The sequence below is a fragment of the Meleagris gallopavo genome, chromosome 6, assembly GCF_000146605.3.
Source record: "Meleagris gallopavo isolate NT-WF06-2002-E0010 breed Aviagen turkey brand Nicholas breeding stock chromosome 6, Turkey_5.1, whole genome shotgun sequence".
NCBI classification, from domain to species: Eukaryota; Metazoa; Chordata; class Aves; order Galliformes; family Phasianidae; genus Meleagris; species Meleagris gallopavo.
Window position 1 is genome coordinate 21,058,909 of NC_015016.2, and position 24,039 is coordinate 21,082,947.

The 24,039-nt window shown below is 37.9% G+C and overlaps 2 protein-coding genes across 8 annotated transcripts in view; both read right to left on the minus strand.

The window, feature by feature from the left end:
• The window catches only part of FAM133B (family with sequence similarity 133 member B), a 25,679-nt gene extending 24,335 nt beyond the window's left edge, over positions 1–1,344 (minus strand). Inside the window, exon 1 of the mRNA XM_031553891.1 lies at positions 1,338–1,344. The gene's annotated coding sequence lies outside the window, so the exon portion shown is untranslated. The remainder of the gene's footprint in view (positions 1–1,337) is intronic.
• Positions 1,345–2,812: 1,468 nt separating this feature from the next.
• On the minus strand, positions 2,813–23,906 carry PEX1 (peroxisomal biogenesis factor 1). 7 transcript variants are annotated; one of them, XM_010712568.3, is made up of 24 exons: positions 23,725–23,906; positions 22,431–22,574; positions 21,582–21,665; positions 21,230–21,344; positions 20,374–21,140; positions 18,869–18,988; positions 17,742–17,865; positions 17,366–17,475; positions 16,784–16,884; positions 15,734–15,866; positions 14,874–14,970; positions 14,208–14,378; positions 13,564–13,718; positions 12,242–12,431; positions 11,884–12,053; positions 11,481–11,615; positions 10,909–10,973; positions 10,140–10,282; positions 9,953–10,056; positions 8,622–8,795; positions 7,568–7,798; positions 5,922–6,137; positions 5,544–5,674; positions 2,813–4,551 (listed from the first exon to the last, which is right to left on the minus strand). In XM_010712568.3, exons 1-24 carry the CDS (start codon positions 23,728–23,730, stop codon positions 4,470–4,472), a joined length of 3,768 nt encoding a protein of 1,255 aa, XP_010710870.1. In that variant the 5' UTR covers positions 23,731–23,906; the 3' UTR covers positions 2,813–4,469. The 7 variants fall into 7 exon arrangements, with proteins under 7 accessions (XP_010710870.1, XP_010710876.1, XP_010710875.1 ...); XM_010712569.3 differs by having other exon boundaries at positions 2,814–4,551; positions 11,884–12,050; XM_010712571.3 differs by having other exon boundaries at positions 2,814–4,551; positions 5,937–6,137; positions 11,884–12,050; positions 23,725–23,904.
• Positions 23,907–24,039: the final 133 nt, after the last annotated feature.

Here is a 24,039-nt window from a genome sequence, read left to right on the forward strand (position 1 = left end):
CGCCGCCGCCGCTCATCCTCGGGCTCGGAGCTCCGCGGCCAATGGCCCCGCCCCAGTGCTGCTTTCTGCTATCGAGCCAAGGTCACGATGTTCTAGTCAGGATTTTGGTTAAAGGCACTTCAGTACAATACTTGCGTGCTGTCAGGATAATGTGTACGTATCAAGGAATAACGTACTGAGTTTCCTGAAACTTGGCAATCATGGGGGACATGGAGATTAGCACTGGATTTTAACTGGTTTGTCTGGAAGAGTCAAATAACAGCTCACTCTTGTGAGAGAGAGGTACCTTCCTAATACCTTTCTACAGAAAATGCCACCAAGCCCCAACCCTGGCCTCAACGCCAACCCTGGCTGTAAGGGTGATTCTGATCCTCCTGTGCTTATGCTGGAGTTGTATAATGAGACACTGATAGCATTTTATGGGTGGTTTCAAATAGTTTGCTCTTTATTCTAGAGAGCTGCTGCTCTCTGAAAGCAAAGGAGCTCACCCAGCAGCTTCATGGCCTGAAAATTTTTCTTGTACCAAACCCCTGCATCAGCATGCACTTCTCAGCTGGCCCTCCCACAAACACACACCTGCTCTGCTGCATCCTTGCTCAGGCCACTGCTGAAGACACTTAGCGCTGTTTTTACACTTTACTGCACAGAGGAACTCCAAAATGACCTTTTTCCCTGAGATTCCATTTGTCACAGAATCATTTCAGCTAGTTCTAGCTATTAACACCAAGGAGTTTTGGATACCGTGTGGGACACCACTCCTAAGAGATCCAAAATCCACCCTTGTTATCTATCAGCTGCAGATGTACCACCACTGCTGCACAGTGTTACTGGAAGGCACTGACTAGGAGTCCCACAAGAACCCCACCAGCTGCTGGAGGATATGGAGGAGGAATTGCTCACACCTGTTTCTGTTGGGTTGGCTCACACTGGTGACCTGAATGCCAGTGAAATGATGTAGCACTTCTTTACCAGCTACAATCCACAGATCAGAAGGTATTTTATCCCAGACCTCTGGTGCACCACCTAGAGAACACTGCTAACTGTTAATCCATGCATTTTCACTTCAGGATGCCTATAGCAGATTGCCACTCTTTGACCAACTCCAGGAATAGGAAAACTAAAGCATAAGTATTTGTTCCCCGGGGCAAGGTTTGTACAATTCCAATCTCACTGTGTCTGTGCTCATGCAAAGGCAGAAGTAACGTGATACATGGCTTGCTAAAAACCTGAAGCAGAACTATTGTATTACTAGCGTCTCAAAATGTTGCACCTGGTGCAGAACAGGGAGTTAGTTAATTAAAGATATTGTGTATTACAACAGTGCTGAAGCTGAGGACGTTGTCTCCCTTGTGCCCAATGCAAAACATGTCACATAACCCACGCTCACCTCTCAAGCCAAAGCCATGCTAACAGATGCCTCACGTTAAGAGCGGTGTAAAAACACAGCAGCCTCTACAAACCCCACAGCGAGCTGCTCTGAGGTGTGTGGGTGAAGTGCTGCCAGCTGAGGTGCCTGAGTGGCAGCTATTACCGCACTGCTCCCAGTGATGTGTCACGGAGTGAATTCCTACGTGCCAAATGGTACAGACAAAGCACTGTCAGGACTCCTGACTCCACGGCGCAGAGCTAATGCTCCAAATACCAGTGTAATCCATGGAGGACATTTCCTTCTTATTCTGGTCTCTGTCAAGTTCCTGCATTATTTATGATCCTATGATCACTATCTTGCCTACCTGGAAAGGCTCCCACCCTGCTGTTCAAACACCACAGGAGCACAGAAGGTATTAAATGACTAACAGCCAGATCCATACGTAATCGTACAGCATTGATTTCTTTTTCCCCAATTTTTATAGTAACTGGGAGTTACAAAATAAATTAGGCAAGTAAAATGATAGCTTAGAATTACTGTGAAAAAGATGAACTACGTACGGTTTCATATGATATGAACACACACGTAATCACACAGCTGTTGAGAAAGACAACCTGGGAAAACAATAAATTCATGTAATGCAAAAGTTTTGGTTTGCAATTATATTTTAAAACATTTGCATTTGGGCTGGAAGAACATACTTTGCTTCCCTGATGCCAAAACAGGAGAAGGGAGAAACTCCCCGTACAACATCAAGTGTAGATTATTCCACACAAAAGCTTTGGTCAAACTGAAATTCAGAATCCGTTTTAAACCTAAAACATACATGCAAGATTTGCACCTCTCCTATGAGGAAAGGTTGAGGGAACTGGGCTCGTTTAGCCTGGAGAAAAGAAGGCTGCAGGGAGACCTCAATGTGGCCTTCCAGTACTTGAAGGGAGCATATAAACAGGAGGGAGAACAGCTGTTTATGAGGGTGGATAGTGATAGGACAAGGGGGAATGGTTTTAACTGAGGCAGGGGAGGTTTAGGTCAGATATTAGGAGGAAGCTTTTCACACAGAGAGTGATGACATGCTGGAACAGGTTGCCCAAGGAGGCTGTGGATTCCCCATTCCTGGAGGCATTCAAGGCCAGGCTGGATGTGGCTCTGGGCAGCCTGGTCTGGTGGTTGGTGACCCTGCACATAGCAGGGGGTTGAAACTGGATGATCACTGTGCTCCTTTTCAACTCAGGCCATTCTACGATTCATTATGCAGGCTGTTAACTGCCAGACTTAAACTGTTGAGAATTCTAGCTGGTGATGTTTATTATGAAACATTATCTAAGCCTTTTGATTCCATTTCAGATGGTCTAGAAAATTCTTTATTTTTTTAACTTGGAAATAAGAAAAACAAAAGTTTGTTCCCTTAAAGTTTGAAAGTTACACAGTAAATACCTTGTGGATTTTTTTTAATTGTACAGCAGAAACAAAAAACAATTAGGATTTGTGGCAGAAGAGCATAACAATAAACAACCCTGACACACTGGATGGTATTTAATGCCCTGACTTGTGGCAAAGCAAGCCTGTCAGTTTTGATCATGAGGAATTACAAAATTCTCTCCGTATTCAGACACCTGAGCCTTTCTGTAAAGTTAATTGCACTGACTAAGCCAGCCTTTAGCAGAATCAACTCACTCACATCACCTTTTTCCAGTAACTTGCTTTCGCCGTTCTGCTGTCACAACCACCACCTGTCAGCACACGCTGAATCTATCTGCCCCAGGCTTTTTGTCAGATGTCACCAGCAGACTCAATCTGGAACTCTGGATCACTTCAAAACAGGTACATTCTTTCCAAGGCAGCAGTTGAAGAATTTAGCAGCTACACATTTGTAAGAGGAAATTTCCAAATATGAATCAGTTTTGGAGTCAAAGCTGCCTAAGCACTTTTTTAAGAAACATTCTGGGACAGTAGCAGGAATGGAATTCCTGTTTGCAAAGTGAAAGTGTCAGTTGCACGTTAGAAACAAGATAAGTGCTCGTATCTATATTTATCTCTTGTCTCTTCAGAGGTCCCTCGACTACAAGGAAAAGCTGGCTGGCTGCTGGGGAAAGGTCAGCATCAGCTGGCAATGTCAATAAAAGCCAGGCGTATCACCTGATCACAGGAGGGGTAATGCTGCCAGTGCCCCACAGGTATGAGAAGGCACATGATAGTAATTACAGCTAGAAAAATCAATGCTTTCTAATTATCTCAGAGGTAAACAGTAGGGAAGGATGATCAGCAAAAGTGAGCAAAAGCCCACAGTATTGGCACCCTTATGAAAGGGTGGTAAGGACTCACAGCAAACATCTCCAGTACTTTTTCTTTCCAGGCCTTTTCCTTTCCCCTGCTGTAAGACTTTATCTAGCTATCAGCTGAGGAAGACAACTCTTTAGCAAACTCACTGTAAGAAAGTAGACGTGACTGTAACCCCATGTAAAGCAGGAAAACTTCCAAACGAGAGATTTTTCAAGTCTCCAAGAAGAAGATAGGGTTAGAAAGATATGATTGTTATGAAATGCAACTTGATGTTACTCTGAATAATTAATGGTGGCAAAAGACAAGATAAAAATTATGTTGTTTTGTCTTAATGTTCTTCTTTTTTGGCTACAGTTCTTCTGGAAGTATTACTTACTAGTATTGTTGGCCCATCAATAAACATACGAAGTAGCACTCTTCTCTGAGCCCTCCAAAAGCCATTAGAAAAAAGCTGTACAGAATGTCAGTGCATCATTTCTTGCCTTACACAGTACAGTTTACTTAGACAGGGAGATCATTATTAGGTTGTGGCAATGTATATTGATAAAATCAAAATTTAATTTTTTGTGGTAAACAACTGGACATAACATAACAGAATTTCTCTCAAAAATTTAATATTAATTTCCAGGAAGATAATTTTCTTCAAAATAAAATGTGAAATAATTTTACAGCATGTGAACTAGAAAGACATTTTTCTTCAACCGCTGCATTAATAAACCCATATGAATATAAATAATCTCATGTAATCACTTAAATATTAAGCTCTCATTTATCATTTTCATTTACAATTCAGTAATTATAAGCACATTAAAAGTTACTATGCTAGAGTCATTTTTTGTCCTGGTCTGAATGCTGACCCAACTTGTCCTCTCCTCTTGGGATTCTGAAAATTATTGTACCTGGAAACAGTAAAAGACAGCAGCATATTAGTCTGAAATCCCTTTGTCTGCATATGCCCCCAAAATACACAGTAATGCAGCACAGAACTATCAATGTTCAATTATATTTTGACTGAAATGAAGAGCACCTGTTTTCTCAGACCTGCAGGCCTGGAGGAGTTTTCATCCACTACTCTGACTCAGGCAAAGCAGAGCACAAAGCTCTGTTTTTTTTTTTAATTACTATTAATCTAAAATAATATATATATACTTTAATTATTACTATTTAGAGGGGAATGAAGAAAAGTGGACAGGGAATTCCTAGAAATTAGCTCTTATTCTCCTTTCCTTCTCTCTGATCCCTGCTGTTAAGATCTGCTTATCCATGTAGCACCTCAGGTAGACCACACCTTAATTCTCAAGTCCAAAAAACATCATGGATTGTTTTGATGCCACTTTTCAGCTTTTTCACTCCAGTCATTTTCAAGTTTAATGGACATGTTCTCATTTTCAGTATGTCTTCTCTTTTGCAAATTATTTTTCTTTGGGAACATATGTAATGAGGACTCAAAGCATCATACCTCTTCCCAAATACAGTAGCTAACAGAGGTCATTAGTGAAAGTCATAACCCAGCAATTTGAAAGCATGGTAGACTGCTACTCAGTGGGAACAGGCAGGACCTGGCTTTACGTTTTAGAGAATCAGAATCCTCTCTGTACTGGTATAGCTTTTAACATAATAAAAGGGGTTTTGGGTCTGGGATTAGAATTTCTAGGTCCCACATTAATAAAAACAATAAAAGACACCCACACTGGTAAAATAATTTCCTCTTTCTACTGTGTAGCTTGGTATTGGTGAAAAAAAAAACTGCTGTCAGAAACCACTCAATTTCCATGCCATTCAGCACATAGAGTATCATTAAATAACTGTTGTGGTTCTGATAAATAAGAAATATGGAAAGACCAAATCTCCACTTGAGCTCACAATTAATAATAAAAAATATAATGCTTACAGTTCAGTAAAATTCTTCCAGTCATCTTGGCTAATGGATGGTCTTATACCCTCAAGAGCAGTCATCAAATGGGACTGGGTAATAATTAAAGTGTTCTTGGCAAGCACAGACTGATTAAGGGTGCTATCCTCCTGGAAAACAGAGCCACGAATAAACAATGAAAATTACTACAGAAAAAGGACCCACTGCCATGAGTATCAGTAACTGTGGACCCTCCCCATTACACACTATTACAATCACTGCTTCCCCCTGCATTAGTAACACATGCCTGTCTTATCTTCCTCAAACTAGGTATCACTTATCTTTGTTATTTTTAATATTATTGAATGAATTATTTATTAGAATATAACGAAAGGAAGTGCTAAGACTAAATATTACACAAAACTGCCATACTCCATTCTTGCTTTTGTAATTGGCTTTGATAGCATTGATTTCTGTCCTCAGGTGCTCTATTTGCTGCTCCTGGTTATTTTCCAGTGAGTCTTCTTGGGAGACTGTTCTAAGCATTGAAGGTTGTGACGATGCTGTGTCTCTCTGAGAGATGCTGGTAAAATCGTGAGTTATAGAGTTTGGTCCAGACAAACACAAAGAGCTCTAAATCGATCACAAAGAGAAATACATTAACTTATTATGGATCCAAAAGAGCAACTCAAACATTAAGATTCAGCTAACTTTCCTACCAACTTCATTCAGTACAACCTTGCTCCCACCAGAAAAAAGAGTACTTTCTCTCAAAAATATATCATGCAACCATTTGTACAGACATAGAAGAAAGCACAAGTTTGAAAACGAAGTGTTCCCCCTTCAGAAAAAAATCTGAACATTTTTGCAATAGCCTATGTAAAAAAAGAATAAATGTCTAGTAAATACAAAGCTCTTTTTATGTACAAAAATCAGTGGTTCTGAAATCTGAGGTAGTTCATGCAGTTAGCTTTGGAATGACATTCCATTTTCTATCACCTTCAAATTCTCTGTGCACTGGATAAAACAAGCAACTTCAAAGTTCCAAAGTTTTGAAAGATGAAAGTCCTTGTAGCCTCACTGAAGAAATTCCACAGTTAAAGGAAAAACTAAGTCTCTCAAGGTACATTACTGGAACACTGTCATGTATAATACAAGATAAAACACAAGAGCACCTTACGAGACTTAGCAGTCAGAAATTCTCCAGTGTGAAGAGAAGCTATTTTTGGCCATAGGAACCAATGCAAGACAGTTTTGAAAACAAGATTCTAACAGCTTTGATAACTACCTGTAAATACAATTCTGCAACAGATCCTCAGAACGAATGGATCACATGCAAAGTCTGAAGTCCTCTCTCCACTGTAAGGAGCTCAGACACAGCATGTTCTGCTATATTTACCCAGCAGCCAAGGGAGACTGGTCAGCACTGTGACACAGGTGCTGGCTAGCCAAGAGGACATCTCTACCTCTAAGACTGCCAGAGAACATACTGATTTCTGTGCAATGAGATGCTGCAACAACAGAAATTCTATTTCTAAGAACAACAATGGAAGCTAATATTTTTTTTCCGCTGTTTTTTTTTTCCCCCCTGTGGCCAGATTATTCCATTAATTATTAGTCTACAAGAAATTGAAAAATAGTTTTTTGATTCTTATAACTTAATCCTTGAGGGCTGGATGGGGACTGTTTAATGATAACACCTTTTTTTTTCAGTTAAAAAACAAGCAAACAAAGACCACTGTTTCAGTAATAAACTTTGGAAGGTAACAAGGCACTAGACCAGGTAGTAAGACCTGGTATGAATACAGTTGGCCTGATAATAAAGCATTAAGCAGTATTTTGGGATTTTGATTTAAAAGTTCTTCAAAGTTATAGAGAAATTCATATTGTGTTCTGCCATGGAATCTCCCACGCTGGTTCCCACACTGGACCCACAAGGCATAGGGTGAAGACAGTTTGAAGGACAAAGCAGACATAACTGTATTTATTATATCTTGTGGGTTTTTTCCTGCTTCACAATTGATAATTTTTAGAGAATTTAAAATATCGAGAGTGTGATTTACCAGTTCTGAAGGACTTCCATTTCCTAGCTCTGATTCATAAGAGCTTCCAAAATAAAGACGATACATGTTGGACCGTGGATCTTCAGGAAGTAACTCAGACATGTCCAAAGAAATAAGAGATTGCTCAGGTGCTGCTTCTCCATCTATTGCTGAGTCATCTGAACCACTGCTATGGTTTAGAAAAACCATGGAAGACAGACTGAAGTCACTATCAGAACTAGAACCAAAATCCTGTGACAAAGAACAGAGCAGAACGTTTACAGGTGTTAACTCACAGCTAATTGCTGTCTGTAATGCATTAATATATTTCAGGTATAGTCCAAACTAAAGTATTGATTTGCACTTGCTTCTAGCAATTCTTCTCTTGGAATACGAGCTCCCCTTGCTTTCATGCCACTACAGCCATGTTTCCTTTGATCTCCAAGTAGTGGAAGCCATGCCTGCCCCTTTCCAGACAGAGCAAGACAAGCATTAAAAATATGATGGCAGGCAGCTGAACAGAAGTTAGAAGAGAAAAGGAGCCTGTCATTTACAAGGGATAAAAGCTTACAGTGGGATCCTGTACCTTATATTAAATATGGGTGTTATCTGAAGGGGTCTTCCAGAGTCCACCTATCACCATCCTCTTTCCACACCTCCCCTAACCTCAGATCACATTAAATCTGTCAGAGTTCCCCATAAGACCCACCAGTTCCTTGCTTCCTCCATCACTGGAATTGTGTCACTTCAGAACGGAATTTGCTAGATACTCTTTGAAAGCTTTGAGTGATCCCTCCTGTTGGTCTATCAGTCATTTCTCACAACAACAATAAAGAGATTAGGCTAAAATAAGTCTTTTTTATATTCAATGCTTCTCACAAAAATTAAAGAAAAAATCTTGTCTTTAAGAAGTATTTAAACTAATTTATTACATTATTCTCACGTGATATCATACACATTAAGATTTTAATTCTTATTAAACAATTTTGCTAAAAACACAATGGATAGAATTAACCCTTCAAACATACCAGCATAGAAATATAAAGAGACAATCTTTTATATCTGTATAATTTACCTGTGTTAAACCTGAGCTTAAATTGTGTATTGCCTCTAACTGAGCATTGTATAATAAAGCTTTTAGGTCAGCCCCTGTGAAGTGCTCTGTTTTTGCAGCCAAATACTCAAGGTCCACATCATTTGCCAAGGACAGAGAATGACTGAGAGCTTTTAAGATTTCACAGCGTGAACTCTGTAAAGAAAGAAAGAAAAAAAAACCACAACAAAATAACTGTCAGTAAAGCAAGCTGTTATCTTCCTTCTCCTCTCCTAGAGAGTGCTTTGTCTCTGTCACAAGCAAATTCCTGTTTGAGGGAAGAATTATCTTCTTTAAAGATACTACCCTAATAATAGTACATCTTGGATACACTGAATAAAAATCGAACTTTAAAACAGACATGATTTCTGTTACCTTTTCCTGACGAGGTTAAGAGAAGCTGTACCAAACACAGTATAGAATACAGAAATATATTCCTCTAAATACCCATCCAATATCTGAGATTTTTATATGTGCCATATAAACAAAATATGAAGCTGAACACTGCTAGTCATATTTCCTTTTGCACAGAGAAATATGATGGAAGTAGTAAGTACTTCCATTTACTTGAAGGATCATATTCTAAACCAGAATTTAAAAAGGAAGAAGTCAGAATATATTTGCATTTTTGGCATGCAGGAACATCACTGTGTACATTTAAAAATGACATGATGTGGCATTTGTTAAATTTTCCAATTAATCTGAAAATGAACAGCACAACTATAATATAAAATGGGGAACCAAAGACATGCCTTGTACAGCCTTAAAGGCCCAATCCAAAATGAACTAAAAAAAATTCCCTTCCTAGATAGTGACACACCTGACTTAAAAGAACTTGTACACTCAAAATTAGATGTGGGCAAAGGGTGGAATCAACAAGAATTCAGAATAAACTGCTCTGAAAATTTCAGATAATCAAGGGTTGGGAATGCCTCCGGGTTCACCACCACAAGCAAACAGCAGAACAGGATTGTTAATTTATTGGAAGATGCAAAAGATTATAAACATGACCCTGCAACTAATTTCTGCAGAACAGTTTACTGCTACAGAATATTTATTATTATTATTATTATTATTTTAAATCGGTTGCAATCACTGGAATACTATTTGATTCTTAAGACTGTGATAAACATTCTTGTTTTGCCGCAATTTTATACCAATGTATTGGCACGAGTGAATTTTTATGTACAACTGGAGCTGTGCAATAGACCCCAGTCTGGCCAGATTTGAAATATAAAGAAATGGAGGTTAATTGAAGCCCAGTAGTTTCCCAGTTTTCCTGGTTTGTCACGTAAAACATTTTGTTTTCTCACCAGATCTGGAGGAGGACAGTACAGGCACTTATCCAGTCGACCTGGTCTTAACAAAGCAGGATCAATCAAATCTGGGCGACTAGTAGCAGCTAGCACATAAACACCTTTGGAAAACATGGAGAAAATATCATTAACACCTGCTAAACATCTGTGCAAGGAGGGAAGGGGCACACAGATGAATTTTTACCTTGTAAACCTTCCACACCATCCAACTGAGTCAACAGTTGATTAACCACTCGGTCTGTAACTCCAGTGTTGTCATGACCTCGGCGAGGAGCAATGGAATCAAACTCATCGAAGAAAACAATGCAAGGTTTGGCTGCCTGAGCTCTTAAAAACAAACAACATTCAGTTAAATATAAATAGAGGATAAAAAAACTCGTCTCCTGTAAAAGTTAAAGGCTCTGAGGAATTTGTTTTCTATGGAATCACTGCTCATTTTTATGATGTATCTTCTCCTCAGTTTTCCCTTTCTAAAGTATTCAGTTGTGTTAATACACATGAGAGCTTTAAAATTCAACCACTTCAGATGTGGTCCTGGATTATATAAATACAGTTTAAAGACTGTCTACACTGCAACCTACATGAGAAGCAAAGGCTACGAAGAATACATTTACATTAGTAAGCATTGAAGCTCAAATTAGGGCATATTTGTAAAAACAAAACTATTGGCACCAAGGATTTCAATACCAAGTCTAGTTTGACTCTATATACTGTGTTCATTGCTAAGCACTCTAAAGTGGAGAGAAATATGAAAATCACCTTCAGAAGTGCACCCTGATCTTAACTGTTCTTAGAAAAGTTCCTAAAAGATGATGTTCATATCTTGGCAACTTATTGACCCCTTTTTTGGCACAAATGATTTGATAACTGTATCTCTCTGAGAACAAAATCATTTCACAGAGCTTCAACCAATAGAATCTACTGATAACATCAGAAATCCTTACAAAGCCAACCTGTTAAAGATATCTCGAACTGCTTGTTCACTTGCTCCAATATATTTGCTGAGCAGCTCTGGTCCCTAAAAGAGGGAAAAGAACATCTGTGTTACACATTTTTGGCTTTAATTTGTCATTTAACACCAGCATTGATCTTACATACTGGAGTGAGGTAAGTTGTAACCAAGAGAATGTCAGGATTCCAACTATATTCCAGTGTAGCACAATATGTATTATTGTATCACAGGTAACAATTTACACTGCGTTTTGAAAATACATTTAAAATGTATTGCCCAATTTCTGGTCCCACGGAACCAAAATTCAGGATTTGTTTTTATTAATAAGATGGGCAACTAAGACAATCCAACTGAAGATTATTCAGCTTAATGAAAAATTATTAAAAAAAGAAACAAACTCAGTAATAAAACTGTGAAGTTCCAGAAACTCAGATGCTTGGATATCCACAGACACTCTCTATTTTTGATGAGTTTTTAACTTTGATATTTTGCTTTTACAAGCACCTACTCACAGCTATTATACAGAGCTATTTAATTCAGTTAATCAAATGAATCAATCAATTTTCTTCTTACTTTGACACTGATGAAATTCATTCCGCTCTCTCGAGCAACTACTCCTGCTAACAGTGTTTTTCCTGTTCCAGGTGCTCCATAGAGCAAGACTCCTGATCTCTGTCGTATAGGCAGGTTCGCAAATAATTCTGGATACTGGAAAACAACACCAAATAAGACGTGTTATGAAACAGGCAATTATTCCTCAGTGTACTGAATAATCACTAGTGTTTGATTTCTGAAGGGTACGGTGAAAGAGTTCTCTGGTAGCTGAAAATACTTGAAGACTTGAAGATAGAAAAGCAGCTTAAAAAACCATATTTGTCTTCCTTCTGTCAAATATTGTGCTGCCTCTTAAAAATCATAACTGTTCTACTAACCAGATGTACAAAGTTCACGTAACTGATTTAAAACTACTGCATACCTTTGCAGGTAACATGATGGTATCCATGAGTACTTGCTTCACATCTTTTAAGCCACCTATTCTATCCCAGCCAATGTCCTTAGGTTTATGAAGGCTGACATTTCTCAGAGCTAATGGAGTAAAATCTTTTAAAGCTTTCTGAAAATCCACAGTCGACAGATTCAATTCTGCTTTAAAGGAAAAAACAAACAAACAACAAAAAAACCCATATAACCTAGAGTAACAAATTCCTCACAATATGTAACAGTTAAAGACATTTTAAATGTGAAACAAAATTTGGCTTTTCATTTGTGTACTCTAAAAAGTTCTGGATAACAGAAGTTAGAATATGAAATAGAGATTTTCATAGTGAACATACCGCCATGCTGAAATGCATTCTGGTTAGAAATACAGGCATGAATGGCACGATCAACCAGCATAGTAAAATCTCGAGCAACAAAACCTTCTGTTTCTTTTGCAACATACTGGAGATTGAGATCGGAGAACTTCTTTACATCACAGTTCAGTTTGTTTTTTATCACAGAACAGAGCACTTCACATCTTTGCTTCTGAAAAATAGAATTGGGCAGGAGGCGTATGTTCAGTTTTCAGTTGACGTGGCTTTCAGAAAATCAGAAAGCAAGTATGTATTAGTTATCTCAAACATCACTATCATAGAATCTTCAAATGACAAAATCTGAGTAGGCACAAAAATGAACTAAAGTCAGCTCTTCAGCTGAACCTCAAGAAATTCACCAGTTTTACAAACACAAAGGTTTGCACTGCCAGTCATCTTAAATCTAACAATAACAACAAAACAAACTCCCACCCTCAACTTTCTACTGTTTCACACCAATGCTTCTGTTTCATAAGAAAAATGAACATATTTCCCTTTGTGCTGAACATATTGGATGCGAAATAGATAGTGTTAGATAAAAATACAACAGATAATTTGATATCTTTTGAAAACCTGACTTTTCCACTGGTGCCTCATCCTTATTCATTTATTAGTATTAAAAAACCCACAACAAAACACCAGCACCCAAGCAAGTAGGAACTACTTGTGTTAAACACCAATCAGTTGCCATACCCACGTCACATCACAAGGGTCTACTGCCTCCTGCAATTCAGTAATACTGTTCATTCTTCCCTCTTTCCTTTTTACTGTTCCAAAAGGGACTATATTCAAATAAAATATCATTAATATAGAAAAATAATGCCAAACCTGTTCATAAAATTTAGTTGTAATAACATTTTAACATGTAATTACCATTAATAATATGTTAGCACATACTTATTCCTCTGAGAGGCAGAAAAAAAAACCAACAATAACACACTAAAGCTTAGTCTCATTTATCTAACTGTAGTGACCTTACATGTTCTTTCAAAGTTGCTTCTCTAGAATTCCCTTATAGGTAACAAGGGAACATCTCACCTATCTTGGACAGAGTAACTTATTTTAGGTTGAATTGAACCATCTTCTGAATACATCTTTTTTTCTCTCCACTGAGGATAATGAGACCAACTGGGAATTTTCCCTGGCTTACTTTTTAGCCTTATAATGTCACACAGGAGTTCTGGAGTATCTAAGTATCATTAAATACTTTCTAAGATATCCAGGTTTCTCCTCATTCCCCAGAGTAATCTACAATTTCTGTAGCTGCAGGGAAGGTAACCAAATTAATAAATGCCTGTATTTACCTGATCTGGTGACTGGATATGTTTGAAACACTGAAATATATGAGTTCCTTGAGCTGAAACCAGGCAAGGATGTAGAGCATGTTCAGACTGACTTGTAGCAACTAATGCAATCAAACTCCCCAAGGAAATAACTTCTTTTATCAGATCTTTCAAAACTAAACAGAAAAGACATTGCTGAAGGAATTGCAAAATAACAAGAAGATTCTATATTTGATTATATACATTATATACAGTGCAGATAAAAAGCATTAAAAATATATTTAAAAATATTTTCTTTATTCCTATGTGTAAAGGCTCTTTTTTAACAACAAAATAACAAAACCAAGCCAAATTAAAACAATGAAAATCCCCCAAACATCCCAACCAAACAATACAATTATTTTTTCTGGGACAGTACATTCCATTATTAAATGCCATCAAAAGTGCTGTTTAAAAGTTAAATTTTTGCAAAGTAACTGATGATGTCCACAAAAGGATATTAAACATTATTTTTCTGTGTTATGAACTCCACTCTAAAAACATACCACACTGTTCAGAGGCAATAATGATAGGGACAGAATGTCCAGCTAGGACAGTATGACTGAGGTGCCAGAAATCCTGGGCTGCATTACACTTTTATCCAGATACAGATAGTAGAGCATTACCGTAAGCAAGTCTACTGCTCTGAACTGTTTCAGGGCTGTTCTCATGCTCTGGTGTAGGAGGTACTCCAACAATGTGATCAAGATCGTCCATTAAAATAATGGATGGTTGTCTCCATGATGCCTCTAAAAAAGCTTCTTCCACATTTTTCCTTATGTTTCCTAGTCTTTTCCCTATAAGATAAATGCATTTTAATGACAAAACATAAGAGGAAAAAAAAAGATCAGATTTGCATATCTTGCTCAGGTAATATTCCAATACTTGGATTCAGCTACCTTACATATGCTCCTATAAATCCAGATACCTATTTTAAAGCAGAAACAACATGAGGCTACGTGTTCTATCAAAAACCTACTTTCACTAACACAGGTATTCTCTAACACTTAATTTTTAATGTTTGTTCCAGCCACCACAGCTGAAGAAACACAGTTGATCCTACCACCTTCTCCTCATTTGTAACATCTTAAAATAAACGTGGCAAGAGTGGTTTGAATGCAGTGGTGGTGTGAGGGACAGAAGCTGGCAGACATGAAAAAAGCTTCCTTGCAAAAGGAAATTTAACAATAGAACAGAAAAATTAGATTACATGCGGTAACCTCATAATTACGGTTCTTTGTCATACAGCAATTGTTTGAGAAAGAAACAGGAAGAAACAGGTATTATCCTACCTCTTAAAGCTTTGCAGTCAATTACTTCTACGTGAGCATCCAATCTATCAAATGCTTCTTTGCAGATGGCCTTTGCTAATGTTGATTTTCCACTTCCCTGTAAAATTAAAAGTGAGCTAATGCAAAAGTTACAGCACTATTTGCTCCTGTTTCTGTGGAATTTTTATCAAAACACACATCAGCTGAGCTGGGAAGGCGGTGAGCACTTTGGTTTTACTCCTCAGAAGCATACACTTATTCCACCTCTGCATCACTTGGTAGAGACTGAAGACATGGGCTGAAAAAAGCCTAAATCAAATTTGAAGTGGGTACATCCACTATAGATGGTGCTGTGATTCCACTTTTTCAGTGTTGTTTTTATTACGATGGAATGTGGTGTTAAATGCCACCACAAGAGACAAAAGGAAAAATCAGAGCATCTACTATACTGACATTTTATGTTAGTTAGAAAATAAGAGGAAATACTGTATTCTTACTTTCAAATATTTCAGAGACAAGAAGCAGTTATTATATAAACACAGAGTAGATTAATGACCTATGGAAATAAACTGAAATTGTATTGCTATCAATATTTAAATTTATATACGTACATAGATGGATACATGTGTGTGTATACATAAAACACACAGACATACCTGTGTGTGCATACACACATACACACACTGAATGTGAATATATAACATAATATAACATACATAACGTTTTACTGTGTCAACTCTGTTCAGCCAACTGCTTGCTTTTCAGTTTGTTCTTTAGTTCCTCGAATTTGCATGGTAACAAAGAGAACTAATGAAAACAGTTCTGTAACTATGGAAAACCATTGAGGAGAGTTTGCAAGTGCAAAGCAGTAGAACACGTACCTTTCCTCCTGTGAGAAGCACCCCTCCACTTCGCAGTCCCACAGCGATGCCAGCCAGCTTTTGAGATAAAGGACGACCCAAAAGACTGTGGCTTATGTGTTCATAACAAGACGCTCCTAATCTGTCCACTCCACTGTGTGTGAACAGCAAATAAAACATTAAATGCCCAGGGTAGCACCAGCACACATGATATAAATAGTAATAATTGTAGTATAGTGAGGTTTCGATGTTGATTATGCAAAATAATTCATATTTTCATAACTCAATCCGAAAAGACAGCACCTTTATTCCGTAGAGGTAACACAGGGGCACAGAAAATACAGATCATCCCTGCTGTTGAACAATTAATCATTCAATGTATATCACCCTAGCAGGAAGCGGGCCTCAGACAACAGAGCTAACTTCAGCTTTTGGGGTTTCACCTTGTCGAAGGTCCAAGTAACAACCTCCTAAGGGATGTAACAAATTGGTAAAACATGGTGCACATCTGGGTCAGATAACTCAGCCTTTCAGGAATAAAGCAGCACGTAGTTTATTTGCAGACATCTTTATTCTTCATCTGTCTTAAATCTTTGTGTCTTTTGACACAACAGTGCTCCTTTTAGGTTCACCAACAGCAAGGCTATCTGTTTTGTGTTTTGTATTGTACTGTGAAAAACAAAATGAATAAATACAACTTGTTTTTTTACATTCCTACTCTATTATGCTAACCCCTGGTCAGCTCTAATTCCTTCTTCTCAGCTGCACACATTTCAAAATGCCAGTAGCATAGTAAATAGCATGCTACCACAAGTCTCTCAAGTCCCCTCTTTCCCAACTCTACTTCAAGATTACTATACAGCACCACTGTTTGCCCTTATACAAATGACAGCAGCAGCATTATGATAGGAAGGGCTGAGCCTGACGCAAGCCAAAATATCAAATGATGCAGAATCATGCTGTAAGATCTGCATCAATTAAAAAAAAAAAAAGAAGATGATCACTTTCACTAATATTCTTTTCCATTAATTCCCATTCCCTCATGCACTTTCTACCATGAAGATGTCTCACCCTAAGTGGTTTAGTCTTTTGTAAGGAAGGTTTCTGTCTGTATCACGCATAGGCAGTTGGCTGTCATCATCCGCTTTTTGAGTTAGAGGCTGTAAAAGAACCTACAACAAAGGAAAACGTTAGTACTTAACATTAAATACAGCTACAGGAGAAGAGTATAGAAGTAACTATCCTTTTTTGGGATCTCTATAAATAAAATTTGCAAGTATGCCTTGCTGAAGCTTAATTTGCCTGGAAGAAAGATGTATTGGTAAAATGACGTGAATAAAATATTTCCAAAATATAATCTAGTGTTTACAATGATGTAAACTGTGACTAGGATAAGTGCTGTTTTATGTCAGACTATGCAGCCCATCATATCTCATATCTTTCCCCACCATTAACTGTTTCTTTTACTGTATCCTCCTTGTTGTACTGGCATGCCTGGAATTTTACCAATGCCTCAGGCTGTAAAATAACACAAAGAACGCAGGTACAACTTAATGAACAAGCCAACAACTATTTAAAATGCTACATATAATTTACTTGTAGCCAAATATAACAATTTAAATTACTCGATACCTGATACTATGGGATATTTACTTGTATATTAGTCTTTTGCAGCAAACTGGGACTCAGTATAAAAGTATTCTCAGACTTGTCTTCTTCAGTGTGCATGTGATCCACTACACTAAGGACAAACTCCTCCATTCCTGTAAAAACAGAAGGTACAACCACTACGATTCCTAACAATTTCAACTGTTATTCTTCACAAGATGAAATAGTAATATATTCAGAAATACTAAATACACTCCAAAATGAAATAATTAAAGAAGTTAATCATTATTAAAATATAGTTCATGTTTACAGTTGCAGTGTAAAGAGATGTTATATTAAATGGTGTACAGAGAGATTACAAAGGGTATATTGCCTAAATAAAATTCCTAATGGACAGTTAAGATTGCTACATGGTCCTTACCTTCTTTAATATGCAGATGTATGCAGTTTGTGCTTGTCATAATCCACGGAAGATCCTCAGTAGCAGAATCCTTCAGCAAAGCACTGAAAGCATGTTTAACATCATCTTCACGTGTATCTTTATGCTACATAGGAAAACAGAGACAAAAAGGGACATGAAACAAGGTGTTACTATGTTCTCCTTCCATGCATAGAGCATTTGATTCTCTTATAGTAGCAGAGAGCTGGAAGAAGATGAACAGTCTTATTTATTTGGAAAATAACACTACCCCAACAATTCTGTCATTTCTGTCACCTGCTCTGTAGAAAGCACCTGCTGCTTTGCTACTTTGCCTTTGCTATGGCAACAATTGACTTTTCCACCACCTTTAACAACACTGATGTAAGGCACAAAGAAGTTTTTATTCTTTTGTTTATCTGTACTGCAAGATCCAAAAGCACTATTCAGCTCCTGGGTTTGAAACAGTACCAGGTTACCAATCTGTCACTAAGTCTGACTAGGCACTATATCCACCTTTCCTGTACATCCTGCTTCCTAATTAATTCCTAACCTAATTAAAAAGAACATGCATCTTCTCCTTATTAGTATGTGTCCCTTAATGCCAGTATCTTTCTTCATAAGCAAGACACTTTCACAATTTGAAAACAAAGGAAGACTCGATGATTTAAGAGGTGCTACACAGTATTTGATCAATGGATTGAGGAAGCTAGGAGTAAAAGTTTGGAGGTTCTACCTCCTTCACCCAGTGTGACCTCCATCATGTCCTTAAATAGAAAAAATTTACAGGTAAGATGCAGAACTGTTTGAAGTACTTACCAAATGCAAGACAAAGTTCAACAACTTAAGTATCAGCGACCAAAATACAGAATAATATTACTAGACAAGCTTTGTTAGATCATTCCTTCTTCTTGATTTCAATGACTTACAACGGAAAAGTAAAAAACAAATTTCTTTGGAAAGCAGTCATACATGATAGAGATCTTCCAAGTTATCATGTAACACAAACAAATTCAACATTTAGAAAAAAAAACAATGCAACAAAAAAAACAACACAGACAACTTTGACCAGAGCAACATTACTTTTTCCCAACCTATGAACAAATACGTGACCAAGAATATAAACTCACTAAATTCTGTTTGGGTTGCAGTCTAAGAGAGATAGGAATTTTAGGAATAGATTCAAGTGACTTAATTCGGACTGTTGAATGCATTTCAATTCGTAGCTTTTTTCTCAGGTCATCTGGAATCTGAAATATTTAAAATAAAAGCAAAGAAAAAGGAAACATTAGAAAATAAAACCACTATAACATTTCACATTGAGTACAATAACAGTTTCTTCAACACCAGTAGAACCTCAGATTTGATCATTGATGGTTTATTCATTGCAATTTACAACAGATTTAAGAAACCATAAAACTGATGCTGGCATTCAAATCCTGTTCTCACACTTCTGAGTGTCTTTCATCCTACTTGTGAAAACACTTGCTACAGTTGACTATTAACTTTAAATAATAATAATTAAAAAAAAAAAGACAAGAAGATTGAAAAAAGGATTCCTCTTAATTCTTAGAATGTTGCAAGAATGCAACATTTGTTGACTGCAATTTATTTTACATGGGCAGGTTATGTATAAACAGGCTGTTATAAAGAGCAAAGTTGCACATATTTTCGGTACAGACAGAAATCCAGTTTTCCTGAGCTGTACCAGTCAGTTTGCCCCTTAAAAAGGAAACTATTTTTCAAATATTCTGTATCGTTTTAAATGTTTTCAGTTTGGAAATATGTCTCAGAAATATTTATGAAGTCTGAAAGACTTAATGGTTGCTGACATTTGGAAAACTGCTCGTCTCAAAAGATTTTGTGGTAAACATTACTGCAGGCTTTTGCTCTCACTCTTGATAAAAGAGTAAGCAAATGGTGAGAAGTGTAACATGTCCAAATAGTCAAACAGTGATTTGGAGTGCATTTGATCTATTTCTCTTGATCCTGCCTGTGTTTCCAGGAAAGAAAGAACATAAGCAGGCTGTATAGTTTTGTCAGAAAAAGCTGAAATGTCAGTGTCTGCACACTGGGACTGTGTCACCCTACAGAAAACAATATATAACAGACCAAGAGATTTTAAAAGGTATAAAAACTAATTATTTGATAGTATTGCAAGATTTTAATGAAAACTTCAACAGTATATAAAAGCACCTGTAAACATCAGGTAACAATAGGATACATTACTTTCTAGCATGATGACACCTAGAATCCAGAGCATATTTTATAGCAATAGCTGATGAAGAAACATTTCATTAAGCATTACTGAATGCACATAAACAGATACGTTCATGTTCTCGTGTTTGGCTGCCCAGAAATTTTGAAGAAAATATGCACCTCCAGCAACACTGAAGGGTTTTCCCTATTTGGTACCAAAATGGTAGGGGTGCAGAAACTCAGCGTACGCTGCATGACGATAATCAGTGAGAAGGCTTAGCAAGGCAGAGTTCTAGCAATTATTATTTGATTGACTTTACTCAAGAACCTTCTGTAAAGCCTACCCCCAAACTGCACATCAACTAGCCAGTTCCAGTTATCCAATAGCAAATGTTAACCAATAAAAAGCCCCAAAAGATAGTGTGCTCAAACTGACCCAAACTCTTCCAACATGAAGGGCTTCCCCACCGTTGCCATACTCTATCACACTCTTTAGGTCTTCAAATCCATTCCAAACGATCTGAACAACAGATCCCTCACTGGACGCTTGAATGCTATTGGAATTATTTTTGTCTTGCGTACTAGTCAAATGTTTTTGCTTTTCAGATGGCAGATTTTGCTTTGCTTCTTGATGACGCTGTCTGGGGGAAAGCACCTCGTTTATTTTCCCATAAGATACTACAGCATTTGGATCCAAATCAGTAAATTCTAAATTCCATGGAAAAATATGAACGGCATTGTATTTCAGAAATGCATGAAGGGCTGATGCATTCTGTACGCTGGGAGGCTGGGACTGACATACTCTAAAAATGGAATCCATGTGAATTAAGTTCAGCAGCTTGTCTTTGAAGGTGCTCATTTCATCTTTATCACACAAAGTCTTTTGTTTCTGTTCAGCTGTACGAGAGAAAATGCTCCCTATGAAATTCCACATATTTGGGAGAACATTTGAGCCAAACGTCACATTTGCATCAGCCTTACTCTGTTCAGGGACTCCTGGATTTAAGTGAGGTTGACTGGCAAAAGGCTCCTTTACAGTTTCGTCTTGCTCCATGTTATTTTTCACAAAACTCTTGAGTAGGATGTCACTTTCTGTAGAAGGCATGTCTATGATGTTTTCCTCAAGCTCACGCGCTTTCGGGCATATCAGAAGCTCTGTGCATGGTTCTAATCTCCCATAGGGGGCTGCTGGCATAAGTGTACCTGAGTATGAACAAATCAGATGAATGAATGCATCCACACTTGCAAAACGGCTTACTCGAGGCACCACCAAAGCATCCACTGTTGCTTACCAATTTTGATGTAAATGTGAGTGTGGTGTTCAACCCATACAGGAAAGATGGCCTTTGGGAATACAATTCGGATCTGGTCCAGAAGATGCTTTTCAAGCGAGGGAGCGTGCAGTTCCTGGGAAGATATGGTATCATTTAAGCTACGTACTTGTACACCTTTAAAACATGCTTGAACATAGAAGTTCTACATACTTTTCCTAACACATCATTTGAAATATAAAATACAATGAAAACCCACAACATTTAGTATTTGTTTAGGAGCAGAAAAGAATAGGGGATTGTGACAACAGCTTGTATCTATATTCTGTCATTTACATAAAAATGACATGAAGAGTGGAAAAGGTTTTATTACCAGTATTTCCCAATCATCTGCTGAGAGTGGTTCCACTTCTACTTGCTGACAGGAGGAGACGTGCAAACAGGGTTCCAGGAATATCTGACAGAAGTAACATTATTTCAAAATAATTTAACTCCTTAAACACATAAAAACTCCACCTAGAAACTTCATCTAGAAAACCAGCATCTTCATTACACGTCTTCACTGCCTTGAACATAGTTCCTTTTAACCACACAAGGTAATTCATAAGCAGAAGATGGAAGTTCAGTGTGATAGGGATGGATTACATTGCACAAGCCTGGGGACTTCAACAATATGTGAATGGAAGTGAACGAACACAGCATCCAGAGCTTTAGCAGCTGATAACAAACACTAGTTTTCATCGTATATTATCATACAACACCTCTCTGGTTCTGCAAAGAGATATATCATTTCTAGGGAGAATATGCTAGGAATGGAAATAAGCTAAAATAAGACACTGCTTTGAGCCAAAAATTACGCTGAATAAAATTGACCACACCAGAGAACGTGACTACATAGATACACCACACAGTAACAAGGCGTAGAGTAAAACAAGAAAAGTATAGTCTTTACACTCACACTAATTTTAAACCCCACAATCTGGATGTTGAGATATTAACATCCCATGACACAAAGCTTTGTCTGCCTCTAGGAAATTTCCCCAACTTTTCTCCAGTGAAAGAATCATTTACAAGTTAAACACACTGCCCAAGAGTAAGAGGCAAATTGAACTGCATGTTTAGAGACAGAGGATGTAGGAATATACAGTGAAAGGGAAAATAAGGGAAGAAAATTTAAACCCAAAATGAAGAAAAAAAGAAAAAAGGAAATGGCATTTCAAACCTGTTCTCCATCTGCAATGCCAAGTTTCTCTGCTAAATGCCTGTTCATCTCTGCAATATTTTCACTCCGGTGACCTCGATGCCTTATTTCCATCCAGCTCAAGTATATGGGCTCATCACCACAGGATACTTTCACAGCTTGGCCCTATGAGTTTCAGATAAATAAAATGAATTATTATCAAAGCAGGCAAGAAAGAGCACTAACCTGTAACTGCACAGAGAGCTGGAAGGGATTTAAAAGAGTTTTCTGGATTTTACATGCCTGTTAATACTCTGTAACAATAACTTGCAACACTTATGATACATTAGTAAAGGGTGATGCCATTAGTGAGGACAGAAAATTTTTGATGCTGGCAGATCAGTTAACTTCTTGTTAATTGAGACTTCCTATAGAATTCTTCATGTTGCCTATTTGCACAAATCTTGTGGATTGATTACATCTTTTATACAGATTTTCACTTTTATAGGCTGTTAAGTAAGGAAACCTTTCTGTACTTCCCTTCTTCTGTATTATACTGCGTATCTAAAGAAACGTATAGCTCCTGCTTCCTAGGTATGGAACACACATGGCCAAATGACTAAATTTCTCGTGCACTCTAACATTCTCACAGATCCCAGGAGAGCTGTCACAAGCCGGGCAATATTTAGAATAAGTAACCAGTCATATTAGCTCATATCAAAATGATTGTATCCATCTCTTTCAGTACCGCTCAGCTATTTGCATTCCAAACTTAAGAATCTGAATCCATTCATCCCATTTTCTCAACGAGACTGTTCTATGCTGCATCACTCAATCCTCACTTCCTAAGGTTTTTGCAAAAATGACTTAACTTGATGAAAACCAAGTGATGAAGACAACATATGCTGTGAATATGCCACTGATAGCTTTTTAAGATAGCAATGTTTCTATGCAGGTCATTTTCTGTACAGAATACACACAATTCACTTCCTAATAATTTCAAATATTACTCAATACTTTGGTAAGATTTGGAAACACGCCTGGTTTCAAGACTGCTTTACCAGAGTACGTACGTAACACACCTGTGCTCACAAGGATAAAGCTTTTCTTTTCTTCCACGTGTCTCACTCCTCACACAACTCCAAGTTCCCAGGGCTGTCTTAACACCCACTTACTCCATGCATTCTGTAACCAGATTCAGCTGTAGATTGCACTTTGTTCAGGATCATCAATTAATATAAGGGGAAGAACTATCAGTAAGGGCAACAGAGCACTGCAACAGACAGGTTGTGGAGTCTCCTTCTACGGAGATGTTCAGACCCATCTGGCTGCCTACCTGCATGACCTACTGTAGGGTACCTGCAGGGCAGGGGGTTGGACTCGCTGATCTCTTGAGGTCCCTTCTCCTGCGATTCCGTGATTTAACCCCTTTAGAACATTGTGATTCAGTAGACCGCATTCAGTGTTACTTCTATCAGGGCATCAAAGCCCAACCGTTTGCATTTCGCCGACTACACGAAATAAGGAGCCTGCCACAACACGTACGTTTACGCCGGATTTCCTGCAGCAAACGTAACGCCGCGCTCAGGGCCGAATTGCGGCCGGCTGCGCGCACTACCGAGCAGAACGCGTGACAGAAGCCCGGCGCTCG

Bases quoted from the DNA above. Each gene is read 5' to 3' on its own strand.
- PEX1 (XM_010712568.3), bottom strand. The intron at 16,885-17,365 runs GTAAATATCCCA...CCTTTGTTGTAG, and splicing joins TGCAAAAGACTAATATACAA to GTTCTTTTACAGCCTCTAAC. The intron at 14,379-14,873 runs GTAGGATAATAC...TTTATCTTATAG, and splicing joins TGACTGCAAAGCTTTAAGAG to GGAAAAGACTAGGAAACATA.